At 35.1% G+C, this 17,099-nt stretch overlaps 1 protein-coding gene and 1 long non-coding RNA gene across 3 annotated transcripts in view; both read left to right on the top strand.

Annotated features, from left to right (window-relative positions):
* The window catches only part of LOC148128145 (uncharacterized), a 230,148-nt gene that overhangs the window by 146,603 nt on the left and 66,446 nt on the right, over positions 1–17,099 (top strand). The window lies entirely within an intron of this gene.
* Positions 1–17,099, top strand: part of GAS2 (growth arrest specific 2) — a 148,215-nt gene that overhangs the window by 66,272 nt on the left and 64,844 nt on the right. For both annotated transcript variants that reach the window (XM_026706390.2, XM_087921246.1), the window contains exon 4: positions 14,129–14,270. In XM_026706390.2, the coding sequence (XP_026562175.1) occupies positions 14,129–14,270 (142 nt within the window). The remainder of the gene's footprint in view (positions 1–14,128; positions 14,271–17,099) is intronic.

Below are 17,099 nucleotides of genomic sequence, written 5' to 3'. Positions count from 1 at the left end.
GCTAATATCAGATACGTAATGTGGGTTCCAGACTGATGAGCTGTATTCGAGTATTGGTCTAGCAAATGTTTTGTATGCTCTAGTTAGTAGTGTGATATTACCAGAGAAAAAGCTACGTAAGATTAGGTTAACAACTCTTAATGCCTTTTTGGCTATGTAGTTGCAGTGGGCACTAGCACTTAGATCATTAGAGGTGAGTATTCCAAGGTCCTTTACAGAGCTTGGATCATCAACAAGATCTTGACTATTCAGCTTGTATTTTATTTTCGGATTTTTTTTTGCCAATATGTAAGACAGAGCATTTATTTGTTGAGATTTGAAGTTGCCATTTGTTTGACCATTCTGATACATAGTCAAGATCTTCTTGAAGGGTAGCAGTATTGTCTGTGATATTGAACAGCTTTACATCATCAGCGAAAAGAACGCAGTTGCTCTTAATATGATCACAGAGGTCATTTATGTAGAGTATGAAGAGAGTTGGTCCTAGAACACTGCCTTGGGGAACACCACTATTGACAGGTACAGAATTTGATAGGACACTCCCAATTTTGACCATTTGTTGTCTGTTTGACAGGAATGCTTCTATCCAGTTATGCAGTTGTCCAGAGATACCATAGGATTTTATTTTTAGTAGTAGTTTGTCATGTACCACTGAATCAAAGGCTTTACAGAAGTCTATGTAGATTGCATCTATTGTTTTGCCCTGATCAAGTTGTGTAGTCCATATGTTTTTGCAGTGTAAGAGTTGCAGATTACATGATAGTTTTTTTCTGAAACCAAATTGTTTATTGGAGAGTAGGTTGTTTGTTTCTAAGTGGAGGATGATGGATTGGTTAATAATTGATTCCATGACTTTACAGGTGACGCAGCATAAGGAGATTGGTCTGTAATTTTCAACTAGGCAAGGGTCTCCCTTTTTGAAGATGTGAAACACAAGACATATAATACTGTAGCACAGTATAGGATTCCATATTTTAAATGTCAAAGTGTTCACTCAATGCCATCTCTTTGAACAAGCCATCTAAGATGAAATTGTGCATGAGAAGAAACAAGCTTCAGGACAATCCATTTCTCAATTTACCTTTGTCCTTTGCAACTGAATCTATCTATCCTTGTTCTTTCTTTGCTGCTAGACAATATCATTTAAGCTACAGGAAAGCAATTGTTCCAGTATTCCAGTGAGTGAATAAAACTGTCTAATCTGCCTTGGTGATGAGCAAAATGACCCTCAGGTACAGATTAAGTTTCTCACTTCTGGCAATCATTTCCAGAGTCAGACTCATTTGATTTTTCTACAGATACGTAGATAAAGTTCCTGCCCTAAATGCTAAATTTACTTGGTTTTGTGTTTACTTGTTTTCTTACTACTGTTGAATCATTTTTAGAGTGTTTACCTGTTCTGCATTAAGGAAAAGGAAATACCGTGTATTGTTTTAATTATAGAAAGAAGGTGATTCCATTCTGGCTTGACTGGAGACATGATAATATATCACTATCATGTTATCCTTAAGTACTTTAAAATGGCCCAATTACTTTGTAATTGCTTAGAAGGTTGTAATGTGAGACTGTGAGCATAAGGAGCCTAAATTATTCATAGTGTCACAGCTCTGAACAGAAATATATGTCTAAGTTTAGCTTTATAGAAATTCCTAAGAACTTATACTTAAAATTAAGTGGATAATGGACCAAGACAGAACTAAGTAACTACATCAGTTCTGAGGAGCCAGTAAGATTTTTAAATCGAAAATTATGAAAAGTTAGAGCTCTCTGGTATATTATCTTGGCGATGCATTCTTCATTCTCCAGATTTTGTTTTTATACTTGTGTTATATTGCAAAAAAAGATGTTAGGCAGACAGATTGTGTTTGTTAGTTCTGAGAAATATTAAATTTTAAGCCGAAATAAAATGCTTCACAAATTTATTTGATGTAATGAGTTGATTTATTTACACTTTATTCTATGAAGAAGTTTCTTGGTGCCTTTGGCTATTATGTCAGGGAAAATGAAAAACAAAACAAACATTATTACCAATTTTATCCTGTTCAAAGCCAGGCACATGTAGACAATCATCCTCTTTACTACAGAGTCCCAAAGTGATTGATTACACTTTATCACTTTTAATCTGTTAGATATAGGGTTAAGTTAGATGGTCTGGGATTCAGTATTCCAGATTTAGAGCAGAAGAAGATTTATTCAATCAATTAATTAAAAAGTGGTTGATTCTAAACCTTTTGCCTACAACTTATTTCTTGTGAGACCTGTTCAGTCTTTGGGTTTGAAATTCAGTAAGATAAGACTTGGTTAGATGGCAGAACACTGAATAATGTTAGAGATACATTGTCATGACTAGGGAGTTAAAAATAGCTAAAAGGAAGACTGGGATAAACCATTTTGCAGGAATGGTGGCCATGTTATCTCCAGACTTGAGCACATCTTTGCCTTCTAAAACGTATTATGTAATTAAGAGAAAAAAAATAACCAACTCACTGTGATTGACAATTAAAGCCCTGAACAGGGGTTGAGACGAAATTGTGGTCCATCAGCCACAAAGCTTTCTGGATGAGTTGAGGCCAATCTCTTAGGTCAGCCTACTGTATCTCACATGATTCTGGTGAAGATAAAATGGACAGGGAGTGTATTAACACTGCTTTCAACTGCTGAAGGAGTGGTAAAATACATTTGGAAAAATAATAATAACAAAGAGAACAAGTCCAAATTTTTTGTATGTATGAATGTGCTGATTTCTCAATGCTTTGTTTTCTTGTCTTTTTATATTATGCTTATCATTTTACACAGAGTCATCATATTTCACAGAGAAAAAAATCATCGGTGTAATATAGAGACTTCCTGAATGTTTAACTCCAATCATATCAGTTTTACTATTCAAAAAAAAAAAAAAAGAGCTAATAACTTATCTGAATGAGTCATATAAAAGCAAAGGGTCTGAAGCAAGTGCATTTATGTGTTTGTTTTTGTAAGTATCTCAGCTTTCTTATCAAAGAGGTAAACAATAAAAAGCCCTGTTTCAGAATTTCACTCAGTTAAGTTTGGTTCTGGAAATTTGGCTCCCTCTGTTAACATTCCAGCATGTTTTTTAAATCATGGAGCCATTAAAGAAAAAAAAAAACCCAAGACTTATCCAGCTTTGTATTCCCCAGATCTCAGCAGCTTCTTTGTGGTCTCTGTTTGAAAGAATTACAGAAAAAAAATTAAGCTTTATCACAGAGGGAAGAGAAATGAAATGTTTTAGAAGAATGTCAAATTAAATTTCAGACAAATCAAGACTGAAATTCCCAGTGAACATTTTGAGTGACAGCATCAACTTCTCTGAATATCTGGCAATTTCATAAATGTCAGCAAAACCTATCTGTCTTTTCTATCTACACATGGGCACATACATACACACACTTTTATATTATCTAAATTGCTGTCCTGGGATTTCCAGCTGGCCCCTAAAAGGTAAAGCACCATTTGGAACTAATTTTGCAGGAGAGTGGGACTGGATGTAATTTTTGGACAACTACCTACCATGAGACTATCCATTAAGAAATAAGGTGAAACCAAAGAAGATAAGTTGAATATGGCAACACATTCCATGTGATCCCAACTGCTGCTGGGAATCTGCACAGAATTTTTATTATGATTAGTCAGATTTTACTGTCTGCAATTTTAAAAAGTGAGAGTCTAAGGCTGTTCTTTGTAAAGAATGGTTGTGGCTTACAAGATTTGGAGTAATGAAATAATTGATGGTAGTTCTCTACAATGTACATCTGAAGAATCTTTTAAAGTTAACAGAATGTTCCTAAAATAGTTTTCTACCGTTTCTAAAAACTAACTTTTTAGTTGATTAACAATATGAGATTTTTTTAAAAAAATATAGTATTTCTATTTTTGCTTATCATGTATTATCCTCTATCACCATTCAATTAAATTTATAAAACATCTAATCTTACAAAACAGAACCCTTGGTTCAAGCCATCATATATTAAGAATTGATCAAACATATTAGCTTTTTATTAGTACTGTTAATCTTCAGAAACTTGTTTAAGGATATCAGAATTTGTAAAATTATGGACTCTTTATAATTTCTGAGTTTGCTTGTATTTTAGGAATATATGTTTCTAAAAGGACACAACAGAGGAATATATTAGAGACAGAAATACATCTTTCTCCCTCTTTTTAACCACTAACTCTTCGATTCATATAACACATAATGGGAATTCATAACCAAAAGAGAAGTATTTTCTAACCCTGGGCTATTTAACTACTAAAAACATATACATGGGTGATAATGATCCAGTATTAAAAAGAATTGTTTATATTCAGAAAGGGGCTTTACATTGATCAATATGTCCCTTAAACTTAGTATCCTGGTTCAAAGCAGTACTATCTTTGAAATTCCAGATCAGAATGGTCATGCCATCTTGAATCAAACATTATCAGAATCCCAGTTCCATTAATATTCTTATGATCAGAGGCATTAAGTCAGCCTCTTTCAACTGAAAGAATCAAGGCAGAGCAACTTTATATTTCAGTTAAGGTGTACCTCAGATAAGATTAGTGAAAGGAAGCAAAATTTTAAAGATGCAGTTGGAGCAATTTTCAGCAGATCTTATTAAAGGCAATATAGGAATCCAAATAAAATAAAGCCACTGGTAGCAACTAGTCATTATAAATTAATCATTATATGGAGAATAATGCGCCCATGTCTTGCAGTTGGGCTTCACAGTAAATATCTCTGTAAGAATACAGATAGGAAAGGCCTTTGGCCCAATCCAGTGGGGCTTTTTTGATGCTGCATTTGTTGATGCAACAATATGGGTTGAAAGGAAAAAAGCAGAACCAGTCTGCCGACTCTCCCTCCCTTCCTTCCTTCCTTCCTTCCTTCCTTCCTTCCTTCCTTCCTTCCTTCCTTCCTTCCTTCCTTCCTTCCTTCTTTCCTTCTCTCCTTCCTTCCTCCCTCCCTTGGGGAAAATGAGAATGTATAAAGAATTTATTTAGTTATTTATTTGATTGTTTGTCAAACATGTACAAAATAGCAGGTATAAGAATGAACATAAACATGAACAAAGGAAGTAAATACAGACAAATGGGGACAGTAAGACAGGGACAAAGGCATGCTGGTGCACTTATGCATGGCCCCTTTATGGACCTCTTAGGAATGGGGTGTGACAGTTTGAGGTTGACGCTATGAGAGTTTGAGGCTGTAACAACAGAGTCTATCCCCCGTGAGATCAGTTTTGCTGCATAACATAATAGTTAGACTGTAATTCCATTCCAAACTTCATTTAAATGCAATGGAGTTTCTGTTTTTTCCTGTTTTCCTCATTCATTTCATTTCATATTTTTCCTCCCCCCCCATTTTTCTTCCAGTGACTCAGCAGTTTATAAGAAACTCTGTTTTTCAATCACTGTTCAGCTTGATAGTCAAGCACAAATTGCTGAGTTAATCAGAATGAAATGACAAGCAGCGACTTCTTTCCATAACAAAAATACTTATTTCTAGAACTTCTCATGTAACAAGCATTTCTTTAACTTTTAAAAGTGCAGTATACATTTACAGGGAATATTTTACATCCCTTTCCTCTATTGGATGTGATGGTTGATATTGGCAATAGCAAGCCTTCCTGTTGAATTTTGAAGTGTACACATTGAAAAGCCTGAAGTCTCCTGCCTTCTACATATTGTCATACTATCTGGGTTGATGGAGTTGAAGGGGTTCGAAATACCCTGTTGATTAAGAAAGCATATATGTTTATTTCCAGATTGGTCCTGGTCATCACCAAATTATAAATAACTATTTAGAACAACAGGGCTCTTCTAGAAATCAGATTAAAGTATCTACATCCAAGATGGGAAAATTATCTGGCCTCCATTTAGACATACTTAATTAGGATGACTTCATCATCTTTCTGAATATTGCATAAAGTCATACTTCTTGTTGAGATAAAAGAAATAAATCTCTGATAGAGTTGAATCTCATAGAATGAATCTCCCATGGAAATTAATCTTGTCAAATTATATCATGATATCAATAGTTTCCATTAATTTGATGCCACAGTGAAACTCGACAATGTACGCATAAATATCATATTATACAGGTAACCTATAGAATTCTATCTGCATGTACAAATTTCCAGCTTCCACTAAGAACACACCATCAAATCTGTCACCTATAACTAGACTCTATTCTCTGGTAACATTTGTTGACTCAACTGATAAAATGAAATTTAATGGAATGAAACCAGATATTCAAGAGACTGATTAACTACCCCAGTGAGATCAATATATAAATCAACAAAACCAGATTGATTTCCAGGGAGGATGAATTAAAAGGCAAACAACAAAACACTACTGGATGTTACCTGCCACTTATGTCATTCAAGCACAGTAATAATAAGCTACAGCCCATTCTGGAAAATGACACTGCTTTTTCATGCAATGAATGACAGGACCACACTTAGATATCGATATCCACCTAACCTGATCAGACTCTCATAAACAATACAAGCATCTGTTCACAATTAAATATAGTGACAAAATAAACTAAATATATATCACTATCACTATATTTTATCTATCTATTAGCTATCAATTCTAGAGAATAGGGTTCTCATTTGATATATTTAGGTAGAATAAGTTATACATGTACTGTATATAGTCAAACTTTTTGATGATAAATTATGTAGGAGATTATTGTAAAAACAGATTCAATAAGGTATGTATAAAATATTTTGTTTGAAGTCATTCAAGTACCACATTCTATGGATGAAGAAGAAAAATGGTTTCTGCTAACACATCTGATGTGTATAAAGTAGATGCACTGAAGAAAGATCATTTTACAATAGGGTATAATAAAGTTGGAGGGGAGACATAAGAATTTATTTCAGTAGCCTGTAGTGCATAAATGCTCTGTATATTTGTTAAATCTGTTTCTGACTTTAGTGTGTAAGGTGACAAATGCAGATACAATATTGTGCAATAAAAGAGCAATATAAAGGGGAAAAAACATACGAAAGGCAATATAAAGGGGAAAAAACATACGAAAGGCAAAGCAGAATGGTAAAATGATATAAGTAATCATAATTGAGGCAAAGTCTGCATACATTTTCTTTATCTTTACAGTCTTTCCAGTGCATTAGGTTTGCCGCCAATGACCTATCTGAACAAGTTTACCTTTGGGTAGAGAGCTATTTGAGATGGTCAGAAAATCACCCTGCCTCCTGAAATTCCTTCTAGAATAGCCACAGACAGACTCATTTGAATTTCTGCCAAATGTGCTTCAGAAGTTGGCAGAACAGAACAAAAGGTTTTCATGAAGATACTTACCTGGAGGAATGTATTTAAAAAAAACAGATATAAAGTTATACACAATTTTACAGAGCATGAACAGTACTTTGAATTACTCCTGAAAATAACTGGTATGTGAGGTAACTGCTGCCACACTGAGGTGGTACGTTCCCATAACCAGATCTGGTTGATTAAGAACCTGGCTGTAGCATTTTTCTATTGGTAGCTATCAAGCATTCTTCGAAAACATTGACACATAAAGCAGGCTCCAGTAAACCAGAGAAGATTATGTTATGTTTCCCTCTGGCTTCGTCTGAACATACGATCTAAACCCATGGATATTATATCTATGCAAAGCAACATAGATTTACTCCCACAGATTAATTTGGGCATGGAGGTGAAGGACAGCTCTTCTAGTTCATACTGACTTTGTGGGAAAATGCTGAGAACGACTCTGAAGTATACTAAAGTAAAGCAACAAGACCACTTCACTTTGAAATTAGAGGACTGCATTGCTATGCAAAGTAACAGTGAGGGCACGTTTCACCCATTCTTAAACTTGTCAAACTCTATCATGATTTCAATAGTTTCCATCCTGCCAATAATTTGCCTTAATCAGTGTATGTCTTCAAATACCCATAAATTTGGATTTCAGGAATCCATTTCCAGTCAAGCATAATGCCATAGACCTAAATGGTTTTTCAATTTATTTTTAGCCGATGACCAAACTGCATTTAAAAAACAAAAACATCTTTTCATTGGCAGTTGATAGGAATTGCAGCCTGGAGTTCATCGGTTAGAAAAGACTGCTCGGTGGTTGTTGTTATTTTAGTGTAAAATCATATTCCTCCATACTTGCTTTTCTATGTTTTGTTTTGAATATTCATTCACCTTAAATCACAGTGAACCGTATCCCAAAGCTGTTTTTTTTCTTGCAACGAACCGCTACTGTCTGCATAGACAGGCACTTAAGTTTGCAGTCCTGCAGGCAAGCAGCCCTTCTCTTGGTGAAGAATGTGATTCTGGGAAGAAGCCAACCATTGCTGGATATACTAGGCTTCTAGTATGTCAAGGATATTTTTCCTCTTGGGGGGAAAGGGAATAAAAATGATATTCCAGCAGTTGCAATCTGAAATAGAGCAGTCCAAGAAATTCTCCTTCATGTGCTTTTCCCAAGAGCGCAGAGCAACTCATAAAGGAAAAATCTAGGAGGGAATTTACAGAATGAAAATGATAGCTTCTCCAGACAAAGGAGTCTTTTTTTTTTTTAAGGTCTGAGAAATTAGTGGATTATATGTATGTATAAATGATAGCTACAATGGACAGAAAAGATTACTGAAATGATTTAGCCCATCAGGGTTCTTTCCCTTGGAGAAGCAGCCTGGTTCACTGCAGCTTTCTCTTTTAGGCTTACTTAATTGCGAGAGAAAAGAACGAAAGAAAGAACAAAAGAACGAAAGACAGAAAAACAGAAAGACAGAAAGAAAGACAGAAAGAAGGGGAAAAAGAAAAGGGAGGGAAGGAAGGAAGGAAGGAAGGAAGGAAGGAAGGAAGGAAGGAAGGAAGGAAGGAAGGAAGGAAGGGAAAATGAGTTCCTTTTTCTTTTCTAAAGATTTTAAAATATGCTTTGAATATCTGCAAAGCAAGAATGTTTGTAAAATAGAACGATGGAGCCTCATTTGGAAAAATTATATCAATTTATTTCTTTTTCCATATGATTTCATATATCCATAGCCTCTCTTGGGGTGTGAGCACGAACCTGGCCACATTTTTCCAGGCTGACATCATCTGTTTCACTCTCACTTTCACATCCTGCCTTAAACTGCCTGCATGCACATCAACAAGACTCAGGGTGGGGAATGGGGGTGTATTGATATTTGATAGGAGTAATTGTGTGCACTGCTGTTTTAGGCTAACTCTGGCTATACACTGCTATGTCAACAAAAGTCACTTTTGCCATATGGAAACCTAATTAGGTCTGGACAATCTGTTCCAAACACTGCAGAATTTCAAGTCATTTTTAAAAAGCAGTTGGATTTATCTGATGAAATATCTAACAGCAAATCTTTGTTAAATAAATCTTATATTTCAGAGTTAGAATTTACTTTGAATGGAGGATAATAAAAATTGAGATTTTAATTATGTGTAAGTGTTTGTAAATGTATTGGGAAAGAAGTAAATGAAGTACTGTATTTCTTTCACTTCTTCAGTGCCAAAGTACCATGATTTTAAAGCCATAATAGCCATGCCTTTTTCATTTTTATGCTAAAGTAACACAATGCAAATGAACACCTGACTGGATAAAAAAAGACATTTTAATATTTTGCCTTCTTTTCTGTTAAATTGCATAGAGGGTTTTTTTTTGGGGGGGGTGGGGTGGAGTAGCAGATACTGCCTACAATTGGACCTCAATGTATATCGGCATGTCAGCTCTGGGAAAAGACTCAGGAAATGGGTATCAATGTATAGCACAAAGATACTTCAGTGGCTTCTGCCTTTTACAATTAACCATCAACAGTAAAGGAATGAGCAGTCAAGAAAAATGCCACAGACTAGTACTTACTAAAGCAATCGTGAAAGCTCTGGAAAAGATATTCAGATGCTGTGATATCTTCTATACCAACAAAAAGCACAGTGCAAGCCAGGGTATTTCCTCTGACACCCCATGGAAGTGCAAATTGAAGAATAGGAAAAGTATTGATGCTTTTAAACTTCAGTGATTATTGAGAACGCTCTGGACAGCCACAAAACAAACCCATGGATCATTGAATAAATCAACTCAAATTCTCACTTGATGCACAAACGATCAAGCTCAAATTGATCACAACATCATGTGAAGATCTAGCTTTCTGGAGAATGCTCTAGGTGAGGAGTGTCAAACTCAAGGCCCACAGGCTGGATCTGACCCAGAGGGTGCTTAGATCTGGCCTGCTGGACTGGCTTGGAGACAGCAAAGGACTGGCCTGTGGTGCCTGTGCCAGTGAAAACGGAGCTTGGGAGGTTACAGGAAGCCTCACAGCGGAAAATTGAACTCAGGAGCCAGTTTTCGTGGGGCACCATAGGTGCCCCCAGAACGAGTGATGAGCTGGCGATGCCTACCCTGGCCAGTCCCACCCTGGCCCCCTGAGGTCAAACACAATCCTGATGTGGCCCTCAATGAAATCAAGTTTGAACCCTTGCTCTAGGTGAAAGGAAAGCGAAGAGGATGACCAGCAGCGAGATGGATGGACTCATTTATAGTGAAAGTTGGTACAGTGTTGAAAGACATTGAAGACCAGGCTAGGAACAAATCATCATGCAGAAAATCTGTGTGGTTGATAAGAACTGACACTGACTCGGTCCTACCTAATCAATTGGAACAAAAAGGACAAATGCTTTGTTATCCAGAAAAGCTTAGTTTCTACATCTAGTTCTCTCTTACTCCTGATAGGCTTTCACAATTCTGATAAGCAAAAAGCCAAAAACTGATTGGGCGTTAGTAGGAAAATGGAAATACTTGGCTCTTACACACTTTTCCATCCCAGATGCTTTACCTGACATGTTTGCCATTTAATATTAATCTGTTGCTTCTCCTGTAGAACATCCCAGACAGAGGGATCCTCCCAATATGTTTGTATGCAGTTTTAAGTACATGTGGGCCTGAGCACTATGATGTGGAATGCAAATAACATCTCAAAATCTAGTTTTGAGTCAAATGGCCTAAACAGAGTTAATACATGACTTGAGATTTTATAGCAAAATCTGCTCCCAAAATGATTCCATTACTTGAAATAATTTTCCTTAGTGGAATCATATATCACATACAGTTAGTTTTCCAGTAATTCCAGTTAAATGTAACCTAGTCAATTCTGTGTTGCTTGTATGTGCGCCCTTCCCCATGACTGTTTTGTGATATTGCCAAGAATTGTCTAAGGCTGTTTGTTTGGGTTTTTTCCCTACATGCAATTATGTCTGGACTCAAAGCTGGAAGGTTTTGCAGACATCATTTGTACTTCCCAAGACTTGGCTTAAATACAATCTTAAATTTAATAACCAGCTCCAGAACAGAAGCAGATACTCCATAAATCATTTTAATGGAGAAACAGAACATTATAACCTGTTTATTTTTAGCTAACTTTCTCACAGATGAGAAAACTTTGAATGTGCATATTATTGCTACATCTGTTTGTGAACGTATGTACCGTGTCACAAATAAATTCATTTAATCTTGGTGACCCACATAAATATGCATATTTTTCTATTTCTAGAAACATTCCTAAGTATGTTCATTTGTATCCATGGGGAATTAAGATGGAGCAACTCCTGAAATCTACATCACAATATCATGATGCAAAGCTTTCTTATTTACATAATAATGTCATACAAATGTTCATCATGGTTTAACCTTGCACTGTCACAATGCCTGTGTAGTCATTTTGACAAACTCTTGGATAGGTTGCTTATTCTCTATATATTTTAAATCTCCAGCCAAGCACAAGTAGTTGTTTTGTGATTTATAGGATTGATCTGATTTGGGATTTTTGAAGACTTAATTTGTTTTTGTATAGAAGATTAGGCATATTGGTTTGGTTCATGTTATACTTAGTATGCATGTCGAATATTAACAAACCTAAGTAATAACAGAAGAGTGTACAACTTGAGCCAGTGGATGTTATGTTGCTGCTTAAACCTTTTCAGTGTGATCTTAACATTCCAGTAGAATCTAAAAACAAGTATGATTTTAAAAATTATGGCATGTCAGTCATGATTTAATTTCCAAAGGACATAAATCATATCAGTGATTTGATGTCATGATACATGTATCTTAATTGTTCTCATTGTTTCTCTGCAGACATTCATACTGAGTTTCTCCAAAGTTTGCCATTTTTCATGTGACAGAAGTTGAAAACTGTGAAGAATAATTAATTTACTTTTATTATTACATTAAATTTATTCCGGTCATCTCCACCTTCTTCTCTTGATCATGCATAATTTTGTGACCAATGGCTGAGGCATACTTCTCAAAGTCCAAGTATACCTCACTGTGAAAATATAGTTGAACATGAAAAGTGTGCATAGAATTATATGGGTTGTGGGAAATTTTTGAGAATAAAGAATCTTAGATGTAAAGAATAACCAATTAATTATGTTATAATAATAGCCAGTCACTTAATTTGCCAGTGAATGTTTGCTTAAAAGAAAGAGCTGTGTTACAGGTTCTGTATTACAGTTTTAATTGATATAATCCTGAAAGAAAGTAAGAGGACAGGGGGCATGCACTCTGCAAGATTGTTGTGGTATTGAGGTAAACCAGATAGAAGACCAAAATCCAAATATGATACAAGAGGTCTGTGAAGAACAATTAAGATTTGCTTCATCAAAGATATTTGTACCACATGGCAAAGTAGTTTTCTTCACTGAAAAAAGTAAAATGCACTTAATGTTGACCCAAAACTTCCTGAGTACTGCTTCCAAAGCCAGGAGAAGATTCTGCACATAAACTATACTTGGTCAGAAGCCTTCTCAGGTTTTCTGAAGAACACGCTGGACAAAGTATAGTAATGTATCCTTCACGATGGCTCACCAAAGCTTGAGCAAGATGTTTTGGAAGAGGAGAGTGCTGTATTCACTGAAGCACATGTCAAAAGTTTATTTGTCAGAGTGTAGCTAATCAAAATGACATGTCCATTATGCTTTCAAGGGAAGGGAGGTGACTTAATTGCTTCAAGAAACAGCTTCAATGAAGTGATTTGTTTGAATACTCAAAGAAGCAAAGAATCTCTTTGAAAATATGCACTGTTTTATGATTCAACATTTATTGTTACAGGGAAAACAAGCATGTACAGAGAGAGAGGGAGGAGGAATATAAAGCACACATTCATGCATGACTGACACTCATCAATCATTGCATTGCCTGCATCTCCTACTTGGTGGGTTGCAAAAAAACATTTAGGTAGCCTTTACATTACAATCAAATGATGCAAAACACCATTCTTTGCACATATCAGTAGTTTTCAGTATGGACTATATGTCCCCGCCCACCAGCCTGTTATATTTTTATAAGTTACAGAAGTAAATGAGGCTTAGAAGGTGACTATGACGGAAAAATGGTTTAGAACCTCTGATATAATTGACCCAAAGTGTGGATGAGGCTGGGCAGAGAAGATGAGTTGATGAACAAATTGTGCCATGGTTGCAAAAAGAGTGATCTACTCTTGGGTTGTTTATTTTTTTATTTTTTTTTATTTTCACATTTGGAAAAATATTCTGTTAATATTGACTGCAAGGCTGAGAAAATGTTATGTTTTGTCTTCACTGGTGGCTTGGATTGTTGGCCTAATCTATTAAAAATGTTATCTTTCCTCACAACATTCTGAGATTGTTTCTGGTTTACATTCCCTTGTTAACTTTTTCATTTTATAGCCAGGTCTTCTATGACAAGATTATTCCATGTCTGTTCTGGTCGTCTGATATGTAATTGCTTACCTTTGTTTTGTACAAGTCAGATGTCTACAAAGTTAATTGTTTATAAGTTTCTAGAGACCTAGTATTTGTCTTGCTGGGTATTAATGTGCCCGATTGTTACTATCTCCATACCTCCACCCTGATCTTGTCTTCTATTTGATTTAAAATTTTGCCTTCTTTGCATACTTTCAGCCTTCCCCCAGTCTTATTCTATATTGCTTCAAACTATTTCAGTCTTTTTATAGAGTTGTAAAATATCATTAGGCTATCAAGTTCAAGTCTTGGATCATTTCATGGTCTAAACTAGCCCTCCACAGGTTGTGCCTTTGTATGAGTCGTCATTGTATGCAAAGATGGCCCACCATTCACAACCACCTTTCTCTTTGTGTTACAGAAAATGCCAGTGAGGAAAATCCACTGCAAAGCCAATGCTCCATCTGGATCTTTTTTTGCACGGGACAATACAGCAAATTTCCTATCTTGGTGCAGAGATGTGGGAGTGGATGATACTTGTCTCTTTGAATCTGAAGGGTTGGGTATGTATCAGCCAGTAACATGAGGCACTTTTTAGTATATTGCACTACACACCACATATGTTTTTAATGATTTTCATGGGATATAATCATGAGATCACGTTCTGTTTCAAAATGTAATTTTATCAATGATGTCATTATTTCTCCTCCATATTGTTTGCAGAACTCAAGAATTTATAGTTTCTTTACTTTTGGAATAATGTGCATTATTTTAAGGGTATAATAATAATTCAGAGTTTCGAAGAAAATAAAAAGATTTCAATAAATAGGTTAAAAAGACTTGATTCAGCTCTGATGTGTTTTAGATTGTAATCAATATAAATCTTCCCCATAATTTTGATGCCCATAGCTTCACAGTGGATATTTTAAATTTCTTGACAAGTACACTTGTTCAATAGACTAGTACTCTCTGCAACTGGCTATTTGGATATTACAGAAATGCTGCTGTAATCTCTGTCATTGTTCTTCAGATATTCCAGAGGATGGGAATGAGGGACAAGGCATGGTGGTATCTTGATTTTAGGGAAGATGGAGCAGCTCTGAGGAGCTAAATGGGTCAAGGCAGAAGTTCTTTCTCTTGGAAAATTTCACCTTGTAATTCCAAAGGAAACATTGTTTACTCTGGAACAGCATATAATCAACTGTGAATCAGAATTCAGAATTCAACTCTCCCACTTTGCTAAGACTTCTAAAACCCTTGGCATTGTGAGGACTTGAAGTGCACCTCTGATTTCAAGTTGGTGCAGCTATTGAATGGAGAAGGATCTTTACATAGAGGCTAATTTGATACTCATTCATTTGGGAGGTTAATACATTGATTACCTTGATTACATTGTATGATTGCTATGCATGCCAGAAAAACTGAATGATGTAGTTGTTATCACTTCAAAACAAAAGAAATAATTGCATTACTGAATTTTTCTAAATTATTTTGAAGAAAGGGCAGTTTTCTCTTTATTTACCTGTTGTCTGCATGTAGTAGGTTTAAAAAAAATCTGGGGAAGAATTTAGATAAGCAACCACTTAAAATATATTTAATAGTAGTAGTATTCTGGAGATCTTTATCATATTTCTCGCCTAAATGTTTTAGCCCTAGATCATTTCTCAGTGAAAATTATTCAAGAAAGTGAGTAAAAATCACACTATACAATTCATTATGCTCAGGATTTTTCTATTATGTGCTATTATTTCTCTAATCACAATTAGCATTCTTTATCTTACTGATCTATGTAGTTTACCCCGTAGTTTCAAAAATTATTGAGTTTTAAATGTTATTCATTTAAATCTTAATAACTAAAGCAGACCCACAGTTTGGGATTTCAACTGTATGCTTATAACTTTGTGGTATGTGCATTTCATTATTCTATGATTAGATTTATTCTGCTTCTTCCAGCTTTTTTTCTGATTATTTGGCTTACTGGACAAAATTGTTCTGCAAATTCTCAATAACATTTGTAAAATAATGGCAAATCAGAAAAAGATATTAAGCATAATAACTGATAATCACTTGCTTTCTCAGATGATCCTTTTTTAAAAGTATGCCCTGAATAAATAAAGGAACAAAGGACATAATTATTTAATTTTGGTATCTTAATAATAAAATCAAATATATACAATACCAAATTTAATATCAAGATCTTTCAGTTAGTAATTTCTTCTGCCAACTATATATGTTATGATTTTCATGTTTAGATCATGAATGATCAAACATTAAGGACAAAGATTAAATTAGCACCATTGGATAATACTTGCTATGAGATTGTATGGGAACATACTAAACTGAGATTATATGGGAACATACTAAATTGCTTTGTGAACATACTAAACTGTTTTAAAGAACTGCAGATAATTGCTAATATCATGATTCCAGATACATTGAAGTTCCTTTTTGCCTTCCAATGGGAAATAACATATACCTCATCCCTGCAACTTAATTCTTGAATCACCTTAAGAAATCCACAATTTTCATAGTTCATAGCTACCTGAAATATACTTTATGAAAGATTGATCCATACTGTATTGATTATTTTTTTCAAATATAGTCTAGGTATATTTGATTATTGAGGAGGGGTGCAAATCAGACCTAATATGCCAATACTATGTTGCTCTGCTTTTCAAATCAAATTACTATTAATCTACAATAAGATAAAGTTGGATAATTTTTAAAAGTTAAGCAATGTTGGACCTGGGTAGATCTGGATAGCAGATCACAAGGATATTCCAGGACTTTGTGTTAGTCGGGGAAAGTTTTTTTTTAATAAAAAACATTCTGGAAGAAAATGATAAATCACCCCTGGTGTAGAGGTTTGGTTCGAGTCATCTGTTCATTGGTTAAAAAAATAGAAATCCAATTAGAAATCCACTAGAAATCCAATTATTTTACATCTCTAGGAGATAGAAATGGATGTTGCTTGTGTCCTTGAATTCATATCTAGAATTCAGCTGAATGTGTGATTTTAAAAATGGCACAGAACCATTTAAAAAATAACAGGATGGAAAGACTCTTGCCTTACATTGATTTACTGCTAGCTACTTCATTCAGAGAAAAAGAGGAATCAAATGACAATATCTTGTACCTTGCATCAGATTTGTACCACAAAGGCACTGGTTCAGGTAAAATCCTCATCTTTGTAGTGTTTTGTACTCCTTTTCATTCTTACAACAGATCTCTTTTGATACAAAATTTGGGACAACTTTTTTGTCTCAGGATTGCATTTCAGCAGAAGATGAAAAGAACCAGTTGTTTGTTTGGAAATGAAATTCAGCTATTGTGATGGAAGATGAGCCTAGTGAATCAACTGAGACTTCTGTTTTCCACCACTCAAAAGGTTT

This window comes from Pseudonaja textilis, chromosome 1 (genome assembly GCF_049901715.1).
Source record: "Pseudonaja textilis isolate UNSWEBS1 chromosome 1, rPseTex1.2, whole genome shotgun sequence".
In the NCBI taxonomy this organism is placed as follows: domain Eukaryota; kingdom Metazoa; phylum Chordata; class Lepidosauria; order Squamata; family Elapidae; genus Pseudonaja; species Pseudonaja textilis.
The sequence above is the reverse complement of the archived record's forward strand: the minus strand, read 5'-3'. Positions and strand labels throughout refer to the sequence as shown.